Source organism: Rhamphochromis sp. 'chilingali' (genome assembly GCF_963969265.1).
Source record: "Rhamphochromis sp. 'chilingali' genome assembly, chromosome: 6".
NCBI lineage: Eukaryota > Metazoa > Chordata > Actinopteri > Cichliformes > Cichlidae > Rhamphochromis > Rhamphochromis sp. 'chilingali'.
The window spans coordinates 12,719,988-12,738,196 of NC_137933.1; the positions used below are offsets into that span (position 1 = coordinate 12,719,988).

At 38.8% G+C, this 18,209-nt stretch overlaps 2 protein-coding genes across 2 annotated transcripts; both read left to right on the top strand.

Annotated features, from left to right (window-relative positions):
- The first annotated feature begins 1,919 nt into the window (after positions 1-1,919).
- Positions 1,920-11,651, top strand: LOC308398682 (ceroid-lipofuscinosis neuronal protein 6 homolog). Its single transcript, XM_080885440.1, has 7 exons — positions 1,920-2,141; positions 4,020-4,140; positions 4,273-4,371; positions 5,384-5,572; positions 8,329-8,384; positions 10,084-10,206; positions 10,947-11,651. The coding sequence occupies exons 1-7, from the start codon at positions 2,095-2,097 to the stop codon at positions 11,215-11,217; spliced, it is 906 nt and encodes a 301-aa protein (XP_080741566.1). The 5' UTR covers positions 1,920-2,094; the 3' UTR covers positions 11,218-11,651.
- A 142-nt stretch (positions 11,652-11,793) lies between these two features.
- Positions 11,794-18,038, top strand: LOC308398684 (calmodulin-like protein 4). Its single transcript, XM_080885442.1, has 5 exons — positions 11,794-14,378; positions 14,486-14,516; positions 14,731-14,871; positions 15,264-15,452; positions 17,469-18,038. Exons 1-5 carry the CDS (start codon positions 14,376-14,378, stop codon positions 17,564-17,566), a joined length of 462 nt encoding a protein of 153 aa, XP_080741568.1. The 5' UTR covers positions 11,794-14,375; the 3' UTR covers positions 17,567-18,038.
- The last annotated feature ends 171 nt before the right edge of the window (positions 18,039-18,209 follow it).

Sequence of the window (18,209 nt, forward strand, 5' to 3'; positions counted from 1 at the left end):
ACAGAATGTGTTTAACATATCATTAAGACACACCAAGTAACTCATGCTGCTTTAGGATAGAAACTCTAACAGGGGTGGGCAATGAATTGTCCCAAGGGGCCAAATGAGTAACTGGGAGTTTTGTGAAGGGCCAAAACAATAAGCTGAGTTCTTCTCAATATAGATTTGACCTCTTTACAAGGTTATGGATATGGGCCTCCACAATCCTGGTTTCTCATGTGGCTCCTTGGAAAAATGTATTACCAACCTACCTCTCATTTATTTTAAAATTTCAGATGAGTAATAAAAATAATATAAAACAAAGACCCCCCCCCCCCCCCCCCCCCCCACACACACACACACACACATCCACATTAGAGACAATTACAAAACCATTACTGGGCTACGAAAAGCAGCAACAGCCTCTTTGCCTCTCCTAGACTTGAGAGTCTTGAACTGTCCTAACTGTATAGGAATCACACATAAGCAATAAGATACGAAACATTAAAAGTCAGCACAGATTTCAGTCTGTAAAGCAACAGAAAACCAGATTGTCCTGATGCAACTGCAGTAAAAGCAATATTGAAATAAAGAGTTACACAGTAGGTCAAGTGTTCACATAGAAATTATTCACTGGAGAGAATACAGAAGACCTGATGTTGTCTTCACAATCACTAAGACACTCTGCTGCATTAAGACTTGCCTTGAGCATTAGGAATGGTGTTATGACATTGTAGGCCATGTGGAAATAGTCTCCAGCACTGGGCTTGTTCAGTGGAAACCACTCCAGAGGAAGAATGATCTGAAACATATGTAAGAAAATACTGGTTTCCACTGAAATTGAAAATATTGATGTAACCATCCATTTGCCTTTTTTTCCTTCATTAGATTTAAACCACAAGAGGTACGAAGAAATTGCACTGAGCCTTCCTACCATAACAATGGGCCTTCCAAAGTCTAATATCCAGTTCTGCACAGTGAGACACAGCCACAGGTCAAAGTGGAAGCGCTGCTTTTTCTTCTGTGGCACATTTTCCTTTGAAACACCAGGAGCGCTGTAAACATACAGTAAGTCATTGTAATAGAGCAAGCATTACCAAAGCAAAGGGCAACACAGCTGCCGAGCACTTAACAGACATACATACATATATATATATATATATATATATATATATATATATATATATATATATATATATATATATATATATATATATATACACATACATACAATTCAGGGTTGAAGTGGAGCAGCAGGAAATCTCAGCTGACACTGGGTGAGAGGTAGGGTAAACAATGGGTAGGTCACTAACAAAGGACCAACAATCCCACCTCGCATTCACACCCGTTAACCTAACATGTATGTCTTTAAACTGTGTTTTCCTGGTTTTTAACCCCTTTAGTATGGAGGACCACGAGAGCCCTCCATATAATCCAGCTGCTAATTCAAATGTTAATCCCTGAGCTAATCTGTGAGCGAACAGGAAAGGGAAATGGATTTTGAAATGAGGAGTGGAATCGCCATTTTAAAATGCATTTTGAAAATCAGTTAAATTTGAATTCGAAAATGGTTTTTGAAATGAAGTTTTTTTTTAAATATTTTGAAAATCAGTTTTTTAATGAGGAATTCAAAAATGAATTTACAAATGCGGAATGTATTATACAATTCATTATTTAAGCACAGAATTCTGTATTTCGATGTGCGTGGCTCCTGAATCCTTACATTCATTATAACAACTTTGAACTTGATGACTAAAAAACGTCCTTATAAGTTCACTTATTTGCTTATTTATTTATTCAGGCTTCGAAGATTGTATTTTATAGTTTTTAATCTGTAAGACTGAAGTTGGTAATTGAGCTGCCTAGCCTACAAATCACAACTCGGGGTGAAGTGTGCCCCCTCCACTTCTAGTGTCTTTGCTGCAGTTTGATTGGTGGATTCTCCTGATGGGCGGAAACAAGGCGACAGCCCGGAAGCGACAGCGCTCGTGACCATTAACTGTACACAAAATGTTTAGGGTAGTTGAATCCCGCTAGCTTTCCACACCTGTGACCACGGAGCTGTATGAGTAGGTAAAGTAAACGAGACCATCGGCTGCCTACACGGAAACAACGATGCAGACTGTACGAAAGCGTCAAGGCAAGGATTTACACCTGAAGAGGTTTGTACTCTAAACATGAAGATGTCGCTGCTGTTATCGTCGCCTTGCTGAAGGGCAGTCGGTTCATAAACACAGAAAGCGTAAAGCTTAAAGAAACGAACGTCTGTAAAACCCGGAGAATAAATGTTTTCTACAGTACAGGATCTGCTTATCTCTTCTTCTCCTGCATGTATCCAGGAACAGATGCTGGAGGCTGGACTGCGCGCCAAGTGAATGATTGGACGTACAAATGAAAACGGAGGCGCGCATGCTCCGTTTGATAGCGCCAGTTAGGCGTTATTTCAAGCCAAATGTTGTAGAAACAAAATCCTGGCTTCTTGCGGGGAAGCCTGTTGTTGTATTTACCTCGCTCTTGTCTTCAGGCTTTCTGATGACATGACAGGAACACCAGCTAACTCTGGAAAATCTCACACTGGCTGTGTAGCTGATCTGGATGTAACTAGTCTGTTTTCAGTCTTCAGACATCTGGCCAGCAAACACAATCATGTAAAAAGAAGACAAAATAGATCAGGTCAAGCAAAAGCAAAAAATCAAAAGGGGCTATAGGAAAAGAACACGTGGAACTACAGCATTTGAGACCTTAAGTCATATAAAGCCTGACTTGTGTCTTTACAGGTCTAGACCAGTGTTGTCAAACGTCACAGGCCATAATCGGCTCTGCAAAGACTCCACTGTGGCCTACTGGATCCTTTGGAAAATGGGAAGGAGGGCATAAATTCTTGGACTATTAAATGCATAAGTTTTGAATGTTTTCCTATTAATAAAGCCCTCCCACATGGGCATCTTTACTACACCAAAGTAATTACAACTTTTACAATTGGTCCACAAAAACTGGGCAGTTTTTGTGACTCACTTACTCCTGTGAAATTTTATAATCACAGGGCAATGAGCTACCTCAATTCCTTTTGTAATTTCACACATTTAGTTGTTACAATTTAAGCTCAAAGAGTCAAGCTGAAAGATCTCTTTCATATATTACAGCAGCATTTCTTTATCATGTGGAAAAACTGACATGTACCATTGAAATTGCCTTTCTTTTTCTTATATTAATTAAAGCTCAGGGATGAAATGTTCAACTGAACTTCTTTTTCATTGACAGAAAGGGGGAGTGTCACTAGTCCAGCCCACTTAAGATCAAAGTGGGCTATATATATTCCATAATATATAATGAGTTTGAAATTCCTGGTCTAGACACATAGGTTAGACTGACACAGCTTTAAGCTGAATCAGCAGTGGTTGCTACTAGCAGCAGTATGTTGAACTGAAACCAACAAGTGGCTGCAAAAGTTTCCCAGCAGCTGAGTTTTGCAAAAAAATTTGTGTGGCTTCATTAATTTTTGCAGCTTCATGATCAATATGTCTGGATGGCAAGAAAAAGGATTTCAGGCAGATGCAGATGGTCACAGCACTCTTTGCAGTAAATACTGGTTTTGCTGGTGTTACAAGGGAGCCTGTAATCCTTGAGGAAGGCTGAAAGCCCATGGGGGATTTATCTGCACTCATCTTCCTGCTTTCCCAGTGCATATGTTGAACTATAGGGACTGTGCTCAACATGCTACAGGAAATTGCACAGCTGCACACAATAAACAGCAGGTTGGATAGTTCAGCAGTTTCACAGCTGCTGCATAATTATTACTCTGAAATCAAAGAGTGGAGGATGCAAGGGGGGTGAAAAGAGAATAAACTTGTGTTTTAAAATAACATTTTAAAATACTGTAGTTTTACCATCAATATAAAATACTCGAATTCAAGTAAGGAAACCACGTGCTCTTAACCTGAAATAAATGCAGTAACATGTCTGTTAAGTGCTCGGCAGCTGTGTTGCCCTTTGCTTTGGTAATGCTTGCTCTATTACAATGACTTACTGTATGTTTACAGCGCTCCTGGTGTTTCAAAGGAAAATGTGCCACAGAAGAAAAAGCAGCGCTTCCACTTTGACCTGTGGCTGTGTCTCACTGTGCAGAACTGGATATTAGACTTTGGAAGGCCCATTGTTATGGTAGGAAGGCTCAGTGCAATTTCTTCGTACCTCTTGTGGTTTAAATCTAATGAAGGAAAAAAAGGCAAATGGATGGTTACATCAATATTTTCAATTTCAGTGGAAACCAGTATTTTCTTACATATGTTTCAGATCATTCTTCCTCTGGAGTGGTTTCCACTGAACAAGCCCAGTGCTGGAGACTATTTCCACATGGCCTACAATGTCATAACACCATTCCTAATGCTCAAGGCAAGTCTTAATGCAGCAGAGTGTCTTAGTGATTGTGAAGACAACATCAGGTCTTCTGTATTCTCTCCAGTGAATAATTTCTATGTGAACACTTGACCTACTGTGTAACTCTTTATTTCAATATTGCTTTTACTGCAGTTGCATCAGGACAATCTGGTTTTCTGTTGCTTTACAGACTGAAATCTGTGCTGACTTTTAATGTTTCGTATCTTATTGCTTATGTGTGATTCCTATACAGTTAGGACAGTTCAAGACTCTCAAGTCTAGGAGAGGCAAAGATTTCAGCATTCCAGATCTTGTCATTCCTTTTCTGCTCTGCATGTTGTGACTGCTGGCCATGTTTTGATTTTTGATAGTTTAGTTTTCACCAATAAAAATCTAATTTTGGGCAGGCCCTAGTTAGAAAAACCTTCCAGGGATTACTGAGCTTGTTTAATACCTGCTTTAAGAGACTGTAACTCAACATGGCAACATTATATCCAACATCATTTTGGGTTAATTTTTTTTTCTCAGTTTCAGGAATCAGAATTGCATCAGTTAAAATGTTGTGTAATAATTTTGTGTTATGATTTTTCAGGTGCATTTTGAGGCAGACTATTTAGGTTCTTGCAAACCAACATAAAAACCCATAATTCAACGCCTGACTGGCAAAGAGACAGTGTTACTTCTAGTCAGTGTAATGACGCAAGTTGCATGCTTTTGTTAGAGGATGTAGGTCATCCGTGTGGTTGTGTTATGAAACAAGCTATTTGCCCCGTAATATCCATTACCTTTAAGGCAGATCTATATTTAAGAGACAGGAAGAACTAGGCAGGTGCAGCTGAATAGATAAAAACACAAACACACCTAGATAAAGTCAAAAACATATTCAAGAAAAGAAAAACGGCACATGTAGGCTGTGTGAAAAAAAGTCTCAGAGATAACGCACAGGCGCTGTGGTTGAAGCCAGTTCTTAAAGGTGTCCCCAGAATAACTCTTTTAAGGTATACATGTTTGTTTCTGCTCCATTCAGCTGATTGAGCGCAGTCCGAGAGTGCTGTCTCGCACAGCCGTGTACCTCTGCATCATCACGTTCGTCATGGGAGCCAGCATCCACCTGGTGGGAGACTCCATCAACCACCGGCTCATCCTGAGTGGCTATCAGCTGCACCTATCAGTGAGGGAGAACCCCATCATCAAAGACCTTAAACCAGCTTCACTGGTAAGATGGCAAACAGCTAAGATCCATGGTGGGCTTAGTGGGAATACTGGAATACATGGAGAAGGTTGTCAAAGTGTGTCGTTGTATGTTATTTATGTAAGTGGGACAACTTCATGCATGCTGCTCGTACAAAAAATATTGTTTGTCTTCAGCAGTTTAAAAAAGCTGTTCTTTTTGAACTGAGAGCACACCGCAGAAACACGCGTCACCGCAGCTATTTAGATGCAGCAGACTTTATCCTGCTGTGTGGGAGTGGAGCTTATTTTTCTCTCTGCTCCTTCGTCGTCATCATCACATCTTTTATTGTCACATCGACCAGAAGCAGAACATCGTACCTTTGATAGTGTGGTGTTTGTCAACGCTTATATACTGTGGGTTAATGTAGCAGCACAACAGCAGTCATGTTAAGATTTTATACCCTGGCTTTATTTGTTCCATGTCCCTATTGCTGGAACGGTTCGCAGCCGAGTGTGAAGCAGCGGGAATGAGGATCAGCACCTCCAAATCTGAGGCCATGGTTCTCAGCCGGAAAAGGGTGGAGTGCCCACTCTGGGTCGGGGATGAGTTCCTGCCCCAAGTGGAGGAGTTCAAGTATCTCGGGCTCTTGTTCGCGAGTGATGGGAGAAGGGAGCCGGAGATCGACAGACGGATTGGGGCTGCAGCTGCAGTAATGCGGACGCTGCACCGGTCCGTCGTGGTGAAGAGGGAGCTGAGTGTAAAAGCGAAGCTCTCAATTTACCGGTCGGTCTACGTCCCTACCCTCACCTATGGCCACGAGCTGTGGGTAGTGACCGAAAGAACGAGATCGCGGATACAAGCGGCAGAAATGAGCTTCCTCCGAAGGGTGGCTGGCCTCTCCCTTAGAGATAGGGTGAGAAGTTCGGCCATCCGGGAGGGGCTCAGAGTAGAGCAGCTGCTGCTCCACATCGAAAGGAGCCAGCTGAGGTGGTTCGGGCATCTGACAAGGATGCCCCCTGGGCGCCTCCTGGGTGAGGTGTTCCAGGCATGTCCCACCGGGAGGAGGCCCCGGGGCAGACCCAGGACACGCTGGAGAGATTATATCTCTCGGCTGGCCTGGGAACGCCTTGGTATTCCCCCGGATAAGCTGGAGGAGGTGGCTGGGGAGAGGGAGGTCTGGGCCTCTTTGCTTAGGCTGCTGCCCCCGCGACCCGGCCCCGGACAAAGCGGATGAGGATGGATGGATGGATGGCTTTATTTGTTCCTGATTTATTTCCCTGCTGATTCCAGGGGAAGAAATCACTACGGATCTTATTTATTACAAAACCAAGATTCATATGTAGTTGTTCAAACATCTGATTGATGCACAACTTCTTACCCCACAGTTAGACCAACAGAGAGTCAAAGAAGGTTTTTAAAAACATTTTTTTACACTGGTTCATGTGAATTTCATTGTGAGGTTTAAACCCATTTACTGCCTACAGAAATGTACGTTTGCTCTCATCTTTCAGCGTAGTACTTTGAGGTGTCGACTGATGTTCCAGATCTCTACTTTTATATGTTTTTTTTTTCAATTTTTATTATACTCCTTTATTTATCCAAGTAAAAGTGTCATTAAGATTTAAATCTCATTTCCAAGAGGGACCTGGCATCGTGGCAGCAAAAGTTACAAAACATGACAACATAGCAACAATTCGTACAAACATGGGAAAAATACGCAATAGCAGATCATTAAGAGCCACATTTAAAACAGTCACACTGACTAAAAGAGTTATTCTCTCCCTTCTTGAAATGCACTTAAACTCCTTTACGGCAACCATTTCTGACAATCAGTTGTATGATGTTGTGAGAACGAAGGCTGTATTAGTTGCAGTTTAAACACATGTAAACACACAGATAGGAGGAAACGAGCCAAGGAGAGATTTATAGTTAAAAACCAACCAATGGGAAAGTCTGTGGATATACTGTACAGAGATGGCCATTTAACAGCAGCATACAGAGAACAGTGATGTACACAATTTCCACAGCCAACAATAAAACATGGTAGATAGTATCTAATCTCTTTAGGTACTGGACTGGTGCATTCATAAAAAGCAGATCGCCGTAATCCAATAAAGGAAAAAAAAAGTGCATAAATTTAAATGTTTTCTCACTTTGAGAGAGAAACAAGATTGATTTCTAAAAAGGTAACTTTGTCCAAGTTTAGTTTCAACTTAGACACAAGCGTTTGAATGTGAGTTTTAAATGACAAATTCTGATCTATAATGATACCTAGATACTTGTAAGATTTGACCATTTTAATTGCAGTCCTTTGAATGGTTTAATCTTAGGAAATGCAGACAACAACTCTTTGCCATTTGAGAATAACATGAACTTGGATTTCTCTAGATTTCATGTCTGTAATTGGCAACTGTAATCAGCAGCTTTTGTGTGTGTGTGAGGCTTCATCAAATGCTTAAAGTCCTCGGTCAACAGCTTTCAACAACTCATCATCTCATGAAATGTGATTTTACACATTCGGAAAAACATCAATTGCGTGAAATCTTTTCTTCAGTAAGTTATAACATTTTTAATATACAGTCACTTCAGGTAAAGCCAGTGTCTTTTTATATTTTTATATTATTTGTATATGTTGTATTATATGTTGTTCACAGCTGTTTGTTTTTTTATCTTGTTTTGCTCTCTGTGAGTTCTGTAATAAAGTTGAAGTTACACATCAAAACACTAGGTGGCACTGTAGCATAAGGTTGTGTGTCTGGGAACGTTTTAATGAATTTAATTTGGTCCTTCTCCCTCAGATTGACTCCTTTGAGCTGCTGTATTATTATGACGAACACCTGGGACACTTAATGTGGTATGTTTACAATAATTATGTTGCATGTACAGAAATGGATCGCTATGAACCACAATTTCCCCTTTTTTGGGTGGGGCGGGGGGTTATCATGGATATGTTTTGAAAAAACATACAAAGGCAAGTAAAGTAATCAGAGCAGAGATTTTGAGGAAATCTGTACACAGTTAGTATTAAGCTTTAATGTGTGACCAGTTTTTGTCTCTAATGAATCCTAATGAAAATGAATCCTATTACGTGCAGGCAAACGGAGAATTTTTCCAGATCACTTGGTTTTATCTTAAAATGAAGAAGAGTTATAGCTCTCCTGCTATTTCTTATTATTGCACAGACTTTTAGTTTTATGGGTTTGTTTATGTTTTATTCCCCTCATAATGTTCCAGCATTGCATTTTCACTGCTGAGGTAAAGGAATTACAGTTTTCCGTAGACGAGTCTGCTGTTCGCTCAGTAATGCAGATATGGGTGTGGTTTGAGTATTGCAGTTCTGGAAAGAAGATAGAGGGTGAGTAGGGAGATTGCTAATATGTTGAATCAGGATGAACAGTACTGTAGTTGTCTTTTTATCCCCTTGCTCTCCGGTGCTGCCAAAGAACTCATATGAAATTAGATGAGTGAGTTGAGACAGTGTTTAAGCTTCCTCTGCTCAGGCGTTACATAAGCAGCCTCATGAAGGGTTGAACTGCTTTGTGACAGATGACAGGGCACGAGGGAAGGTGCAGCTGTGAAGTGTTCAGCGCCTTGGCCCCAAAACCAACAGGTTACTTTTATACACATTCTTTTATTTATGTTTTAATATGAAGAACATAATCTTTTAAACATGAAAATATAAATGAGTACACAAACCTGGATATGTGCACTTTCGTACACATATCCAGGATCCTTTGAATTCTAAGTTGCAAGCATAAATTGTAGTACTGATGTGATTTGTGATACACTAATAGTAGTACGCAAAAATCGGTGTAGTTGTTAAGGAAGCAGGAATATGAGCAGAGACTATGTTAAACTCATATAATCACTTGCTGTTCTCGCCAAATTAGTTTGACAAATATAATGAAAAGCCGTTAATGGAGCAAATAAGTGGACCTGATGGGAAAATAATGTTCCTTTTAAATCTTTGGGCTCATCCAAATGGAGATAATCATTTTACAGGAGATGAAACATATTTACAGTCGGACTAAATTTACACAAATAAGAACCATCAATAATAATTACAAACTCTGGGTGGTATGAAAGACTCTAGCTTGAGACCAGCTGACAGTTTAATAGATTTCAGAGGTGTTATTAACTGACCATGTACAGCACATCCCTGTAATATTTACTCTGAAAATAAAATGCAGTTTATTTTATTACATTCTTGATCAGCGATTAGATTCATTTATTTTTACAACTGTTCTGCTAAATTGCCACTTTCATTTTAATTCACTGCTTAAAAATGTACTAATAATTTTTGCAGATGTTAAGTTAAACAAATGACCTCATTATCGTTATCATGTCTAAACATTTAATAACAAAAAGAGAAAGAAATGGGTTTTTTTTTCTCCTTCTGCTTTTGTGGTTTGTTAAATACTGTTTACTTTTTTTTAGGGTTTCATTGAGCCGAGCTCAATAATATTTTTCATTGCCCGTTTATAAAGATGTACTTGAACATAATGTTCATCCTGTGCAGAGGATAAGGGTTTGCTTCTTTTTTTTCCCGCCAGGTATATTCCTTTCTTTATCATTCTGTTCATCTACTTCACCGGTTGCTTCTCCAGTGGTGAAGAACAGAAAAAGGTTCCTCTTGCTGGTTGGCTGTTGCTGGGACCAAGCGCTCTCTACTATTGGTCAGTCTATCCTTTAGACACACTACATAGATTACCAGACACACAAACTCACCATGAATACATTCAGTTGTTATTAAAGTGATGAAAACTGTGAAGGACATCTGAAGTCTAATCATGGGCTTTAGAGAAGAAATGCTTAACACTAATTGGGATGATTACAAATAACTTTCATAATCTAAACTAACTGAGATAAAGAAAAGAGTAGACGGACAGCAGTAACGCTCACATTTAAAGTAAAGCCAGGGAAACATTCAGTACTACAAGTGAAGTTAATAGCTTATGAACAGTCCCTCCAATTATTCTGCACTCCAAACTGTTTTAATTTTTTTAGAATGACCTTTAGTATTCTGAACTCCAGTATTTTCTAACCTGTTTCTAAAATCAATTTCTTTCTGTCTAAAAAGTCTGACAAAAATGAACATGCGACTAAACCAGATAAACAAACATCTAACAATTGTCCAAATTGAATTTTACACACAAAGAAAGATATAGACGTGCTTGAGAGCAGCTTTGACGATCCTCTGAAACCTGTGCCATTTTGGAAAAGCAATTACTTTTCTTATCTGACATCTAAACGGTAATATAGTTAGTAATGTGAATAGGATTGTTGCAATATATAGCAGTATTGATGTTTCCATAAAGATTGCAGTTTCCTTATAATAATATTTTGTTGGACATTTAGTATTTGGTTCTCCCTGATGTTCTGACTTCTCCTGTCTCTTTTTTTAAATTTCTTCTAGGTACTTGGTCACTGAAGGACAAATCACTGAACTTTTCCTCCTCACCTTCGTTGCTATGGTTGCTATGGTGATATTCCAACATCATAAAGGACTTGGCCCCGACAGTAACGGTCTGTTCCTGTTCTATAGTTTCGGTGTTACCGTGTTCCTTGTGGCTCTGTGGGTGGCCTATCTGTGGAATGACCCAGTGCTACGCAACAAGTACCCCGGGCTCATTTATGTGCCGGAGCCCTGGTCCTACTACACTTTGCATATAAAGAAGAGCCACTGAAAGGGTTCACCAGTGTTGTACGTTTTTATAAGTGAAAGAAACTGCTCTCTTTTCTTTCTTTTTAAAAAATACATTTTCTCACATTTTGTGTGGCAGAGACATTAGCTGTGCTTAACTATGGCACTTAATAAAACTCATTGATGTGCACTGGTTTTCACTGTTAAACTCAAGGATATTCTGCCTCCTGTCCCAGTACTGAGCAGGGAATTTGCCTCCTTTGTAGATTTTTATATTGATGTATGTGAAATGTTTCGCTCTTTGTCTCTTTTTTAATGCTTGAATCTTGTGGCATGAGAAATCATAAAAGAGACCAGCACTGCACACTGTCATGCATCATGTTATCAGTATTAGGGTAGATTTTGCAATTCTCATGTCATACATGTTTAATTTACTAATGCAAATTGGGAATAAATCTGTTCATCATTTTTAAAATATTTTGGCCAAATGGGAATGTGTTAAAATTAAAGATATAAATACTGGACTGGGATTTAGCCAATAAAGACAAAGTGAGCCCCTATGGTCCTTTATTTACCTCTCAATTACCATTACACATGTTCTGTTTTACTTAGAAACCAATCACTGCCTCACGACTGCAACCAGTCATTCAAATATAACTTGTGAATGTGTTGCATTTAAAAATCTATTGCACAGGACCCTAAGATCAGGCACAAATTCAAGCCTCGCTGTTAATTCAAATGAATTAAGTGCCACTTAAACACCTGTGGAGCATTGACATTTTGGGAATGTTTGGCAATGAATTATTTTTAAAGAATTCAATTAATCTGACATATGACGGTGCCACGAAGCAACCTGAATGGAAAAAGAGAAAGCTGACCTTGCATAGCCTCAAAGAATCCAGTCTATTAACAGCTGAATGCTGTAATATTGATCTTTAACACCCCTGAAGAAACAGGTGCTATGGTTACACATGGTCCTCTCTTGACTGTCGGAAAAGATAAAAAGAAGTAGTTACAGTATATAAGTATATTACTTTATCTTAAAATATGCATATTTATAGAAATTTAGTTGCATGGCAAACAAAAAACCCCTTAATAATAGTTGTTTTTTTAAAATGTGGAAAGTATTCACTCATCTGCCTTCAAATTTGAATTTCAGTGACATCCCATTCTTAATCCATAGGGTTTGAATATGATGTTGGCCCACCCTTTGCAGCTATTACAGCTTCAACTCTTCTGGAAAGGCTTCCCACAAAGTTCAGGAGTGTTAATGGGACTTTTTGAACAATCTTAAAGAAGTGTATTTGTGAGGTCAGATACTGAGAAGCCTTGGCTAATTTACCCCTATTGGGTTGAGGCCATGGCTCTGTGCAGGCCAAAGTTATCCACTTATCCATGTCTTTGTGGACGCTGGTGCACAGTCATGTTGGAACAGGAAGGTGCCATCCCCAAACTGTTCCTACGTAATTGAGAGCATGAAATTGTCTATGATGGTGATGTAAGGCTTGAATGCAGCTGTTCAGCCATGGAAGCCCATGAAGCTCTCTACACACTGTTCATGAACTAATCTAAAGGCTACATGAAGTCTGGAGGTCTGTCGTGATCGACTGCACACTAAGTGCCTAAGCATCTGTTGACCTCACTCTCCTCGTGGAGTTGCTGTTGTTTCCAGTCGCTTCCTCTTTTTATAATACCACTAACAGTGACTGTGGAATATTCAGTATAGAGGAAATTTCATGAGTGGACTTGTTGCACAGGAGGTATCATGTCACGGTACCATGCTGGAAGCTCCTGAGAGCGACCCATTCTTTCACAAATGTGTGCAGAAACAGTCTGCATGCATAGTTACTTGATTTTATACACGTGTGGCTGTGGCAGTGATTGAAACACCTGAATTCAATGATTTGAATGGGTGAGTGAATACTTTTGGCGGTATAGTGTATATGGATTTATAAAAGGTAAAAATAAATAGCAACACAATGACAAAATATTAAAATAACAAGATTAAACCTGACTAATCTTTAAGTGGAGGCCACTAGAAGAAGTCTCAGTTTAACATGAAACATCAGCATTACATAAATAACAGGCTCTCTGTTGATTGGTCAGTCAGTCTGGGTCATATGACTGGCTGGCATATGATCCAGCTTAAGTGATTTAGCATCTTTTCACACCTTCTTGTATCACCTAGTCGAATCCCATGCAATGTCTTAGTAAGAAGGCTTTCTATTTCGCCTGCACCCAAACACCCGAGTCTTTTGCACCTCCTGCCTTTTAAGGACACTGTGAATTACAATACAATACAACTTTATTTGTTTATTTATACAGCAATAAAAGGGAATATAAGAACAAAGTTACTAAGAACAGATATAGCTAAAAGATGAAGTACATAAATAAGAAATTGAACCAAATATAAAATAGGGACACTAACTACAGTAGATGGAAAAGCTATGTTGAATAAATGAGTTTTTAAACAGGATTTAAAAGATAAAACGGAGTCTGACGCACGCAACAAAACATCAACTATTCTCTTGTTGATGTTTTGTTTCACTTCAGAACTAAAGCATTAAATATAAACCTCAAGCTGAAGTATATTTAATCCCCTGCTGAATTTCTATGTTTGCTCACTTAGAAAAAAAAGTCTCTAATTTTTACGGTAGTTTGATCTTAATGGAGCGAAACAGAATATCAGCACAAATCCAGAAAAAATACATAAATGTATACATTTATTTGCATCATTACAGGTGGGTTTAGATGTCTGCAAATATTTGTTCCTGCACAGTTTGTTATTGCAAAATTTGGATTCTAATATGATTTGTATAGCACTGCTCCATGGTGAATGGGATTTTTTAAATGTGCATTTTAAATTAAAAAACAAAACAAAAAACGTCATACTATCACTTAGATATTTATCTGAAGTTATCTGGGAGTTTTAAATCTTGCTTTTAACTTGATGTTAGACAACGTTTGTATGATGTGTCACTGTGGTAACATATGGTAGTTGTCTAGTAGTAAGCGGTCCCTTTTATGGGAGGGGTGGTAAGAGGAAGGACAATGCAGCGCTGTGGATCCGATATCTGTGTTTCCACAGCAACAGATATTAAATTACGATGGGTGTTGGACTTTAAACAGAGGTGGAGGGACAGGTGACGCAGGCTTCAGTAAACTGTCTTCTTCCTGAACAGAAACGCAGCAGTCTCAGACATGGTAAGAAATTCCATTTTCCATTGAGCCTTTTTGTGTATTTTCTTACACAACAGACCATTTTTCTGTATTTACCTAACAAGTGACGCCACACTATTGTCACCTTGCAGGCTAAATTCCTCTCACAAGCTCAGATCAATGGTAAGATTCATCTACAGGTGCATGTTGTCAATCACTGTTTCACTCTGTTACTGATGTTTGAAATTATTTATTTGTACAAAACAACCAAACTCTCTTCTTTTTTAGTCTAATTAATTCCTGTTTACCGAAGATTTACTGTGAAAGCTCCTCACTAATTACAACAAGGGGGGAAAAAAAGTACTGTCATTCAAAAACTTTGTTTTCCCCACTGCAGAGTACAAAGAGTGCTTCTCATTGTATGACAAGAATCAAAACGGCAAGATAAATAACAATGACCTGATCACAGTTATGCGCTGCCTGGGTACAAGCCCCACACCTGGTGAAATCAGGAGACATCTACAAGTCCACAAAATTGGTAAACTATAACATGCAGTAAATCAAAGTCTTTTTGTCTTTGAATAACAGCTTGTTGTGGGTGTAGCATAAGGGACAAGTCTGAGAGGTGACGTTTAAATGACAGTAATTTCAAATTGCACTGACAGTCTTTACTACTACCGTTGAAGCATAAACTGGTGTTTGTGCTTTAAAATTCGTGGTTTTGTACATTTTTCTTACAGCCTTCTTAATGTGTGCTACATACAGTATAACACTATATATCCTTAAGAAATGCAGGGAAAAGACAGCAAATAAAAATAACAAAGGGCCTAAAGAAGTACAAGAGCAAAGGGCATTTTCTTTTTAAACTTACATTAATCATCAAGTCAAGGTTAAATAAAATGTACCACCTGATTTCACATTTGTGTTTAGAAAAGTCTGCTGAGGTGGAGTTCTCTACGTTCCTGTCAATAATGCACAGACAGATGCAACAGGAGGATCCCAAAGTGGAAATCCTGGAGGCCTTGAAGATGACGGACAAGCAGAAGAAGGGATACATCGAGGCATCTGAGCTGCGGGCCAAGCTCACCATGTTAGGAGAGAAACTCACAAACAAAGAAGGTAGAGCAAGTGAGGTTTCTAATTAATGAGATGTTACGTTTTTACCGGCCTACAGCTGAGCCTTTTTACTGATACCTCGCAACAATACTGCCAATATTAGATGATTACGTAGTGTTTCATAATCCAAAGTGAGTCTTAAGGTCTCTAATAAATATCTTGAGGACGTTTCGATCTGAGCTCAAATAGCTGAGCTTGTAGGGCATTGCACGACAGGAAGGACACCACTATGGTCTGTCTCTCCACAAAGTTTGTGAAATTCATTTTGGTAGTTTTAATCCTGCTCACAGGAAGATGCAAAGAGATGCACCTCTCACCTTTGCAGAGAAATAACCAATAAACCATTTCCATATTTCTATAAGTACAAAGAACTTATTCTTTGCTTCAGTATCGAACATCGAAACACCAATAAACCACCATTTATCTGAATACTTTATGACTGCAGTAAATATCAAATGTTGAATCAGGAGAAAAAAATGAATTTATAATGAACTCTGAACCTGATAGTTTTCCACAGTTGATTTCTTTAATGATACACGTGTTCTGCATCTTGACACAGTAACTGATCCACCCCTCAAAAAGTGACTAATCGCAGGAAGTTTGTCTTTAGAGCTGAGCTCAGAATGTCATAGGTAATTACAATAGTTTCTCTCCTGGTATTTACTCCGTGGCTCCTAAAGGCCACTCCCTCCTTCCTGTCAGGAAATGCATTTGCTGTTGTGTTGCATGCTGATTAAGCGACAATTCGTTTTCCCATCAGAGAGATATTGTGTGAAATATTTCACTAACACTACCCGACAGAATATTATGAATACTAGTAAAGCCCTAGCAATAGCAATGTCAACAAAGACATATGTTGAGGACTATTTATAAGCTTTGTTCTCTGAAGGGGTTACAGCACAGAGGTGTGTAACATCATCTGTGACCTCTATAGAATTTTTTTTTCAACCTTGAAATCATAGCTGAAGTCAAACCCTGGCAGATGTCTGACCGTACAGGTCAATCCAACAGGGGGCACAAGTTTTGTGACACCAGGGGGACGGACTGGGCGACACCACCTTTGTACTGAACTTGTTCCCCTGACAAGCTGCTGAATAGTTGATCCTCAGGCTTTGTTTTAATTTCCACAAAAAGCTAAAATCTGTGACTGATTGGCATATGATGCAGCTTAAGTGATTTAGCGTCACAACTTTTTGTATCGCCTAATTAAATCACAGACAATGTCTTACTTAGTAAGAAGGCTTTTTATTTTTGCCTGCACCCAAGCACCGGAGTCCCTTGCACTTCCTGTCATTTAAGGACACTGTGAATTCTCTTATTGATGTTTTGTTTCACTTCAGATGTAAAGCGTTAAATATGAACCTCAAGCTGAGAGTTTTAATGGAAGGACTCCTGCTGGGATTCGGATATCTGGTTAAATCTCCAGGGTGGATTTTTAAGTTTTTCAAAGCCACCTCATTCACACAGTGACGGGTCTCAGAGCAACATAAGCTGTATTTCAAAGTCTGTGGATGGGTTCTGTGTACATTAAGCTGTTTATAGTTAAATGAAGCTCAAAAGGCTTCTCAGTGGGGAGACATTTATCAAGTTTTTGGATTCCCGAACTGCTGAAGAAGATAGTAATGCCAATTTCCTAAAAGAAGAGACAACAGACAACCATTTTGAGTATTCAGGACATTTTCAAGACATGAAAAAGTACTGGAATGAAAATCTTTAACTACACTTTTGTAGTTAAGTCAACAAGGGTCCATGGTGTATGATATGAAGAGACATAAACCCTTAGGAAACTAGTATGAGTACAGCTCACAGATAAATACTGGAAGGGAATATTTGTGACTGAAATATAATGTGTTGTGTTGCAAAATATTATTTTCAGTCAATATTGTTTTTCTTTATTTCATCCCTGTTAAATATCTCACAATAGCAACAGCAATAACACTAATTATAACCATAATTTATGGTGCGATTTGGCTGCTTATCCACTTATGCTCTTATGTTTTCTCCATCTTCCTCGTGTAGTGGACGACCTCTTCAGAGAGGCACACATCAAGTCAAATGGGATCGTCAAATACGAAGAGTTCACAGCGATGCTGACGCTGCCACCTGTTGATTACTGATTTTTAAAAAAAGAAAACAACTACGTCAAACGTCAGGACAACAAGCTACGTTGGAAAACTGACTCTGAATATCAAGAAGGTGACATCATAGTCACATTTTGCACATGAAGTTCGGTTGTATTAAATTTGCCTGTTGGTACAGCAAAAGTTTTTCACAATGATTATTTCTTGAATATTTTATGATTAATACACAATACTTTAATTTCTTTCCATAACTCTCCTTTGTAACTGAACACTACACAGTACGTGTTAGCATGTGACCCTGGTGTAAAGCCATTAGATCCTCAGCGCCATAGCTGACCACGCTTCACCCAATTAAATCCTATCCCTTGGGTGTTAATATTGACTAGTGAGTATGTACCAATCTCATCTTTTATGAGAGTTTCAAGTGTTCACACGTTGTTGTTCAACAAGCTTGTATGTAAAAGTTGTGGAATTTGAAAGAAAATAAACTAATTCCTGCTGGTATTTAGAAACTCCGACAGCTCCAATTTCTCTGTCCTCTCAAATCTTACATGCATAAATAACTGTCTCACATTTGACATTTATTAAAATTCTATTTAAATAAGTGACATCTCATATTTATATTTCCTTTTATTAAGGGCTACAGCCATAAAATCTTTGTGTTTCACATGTTTTAATT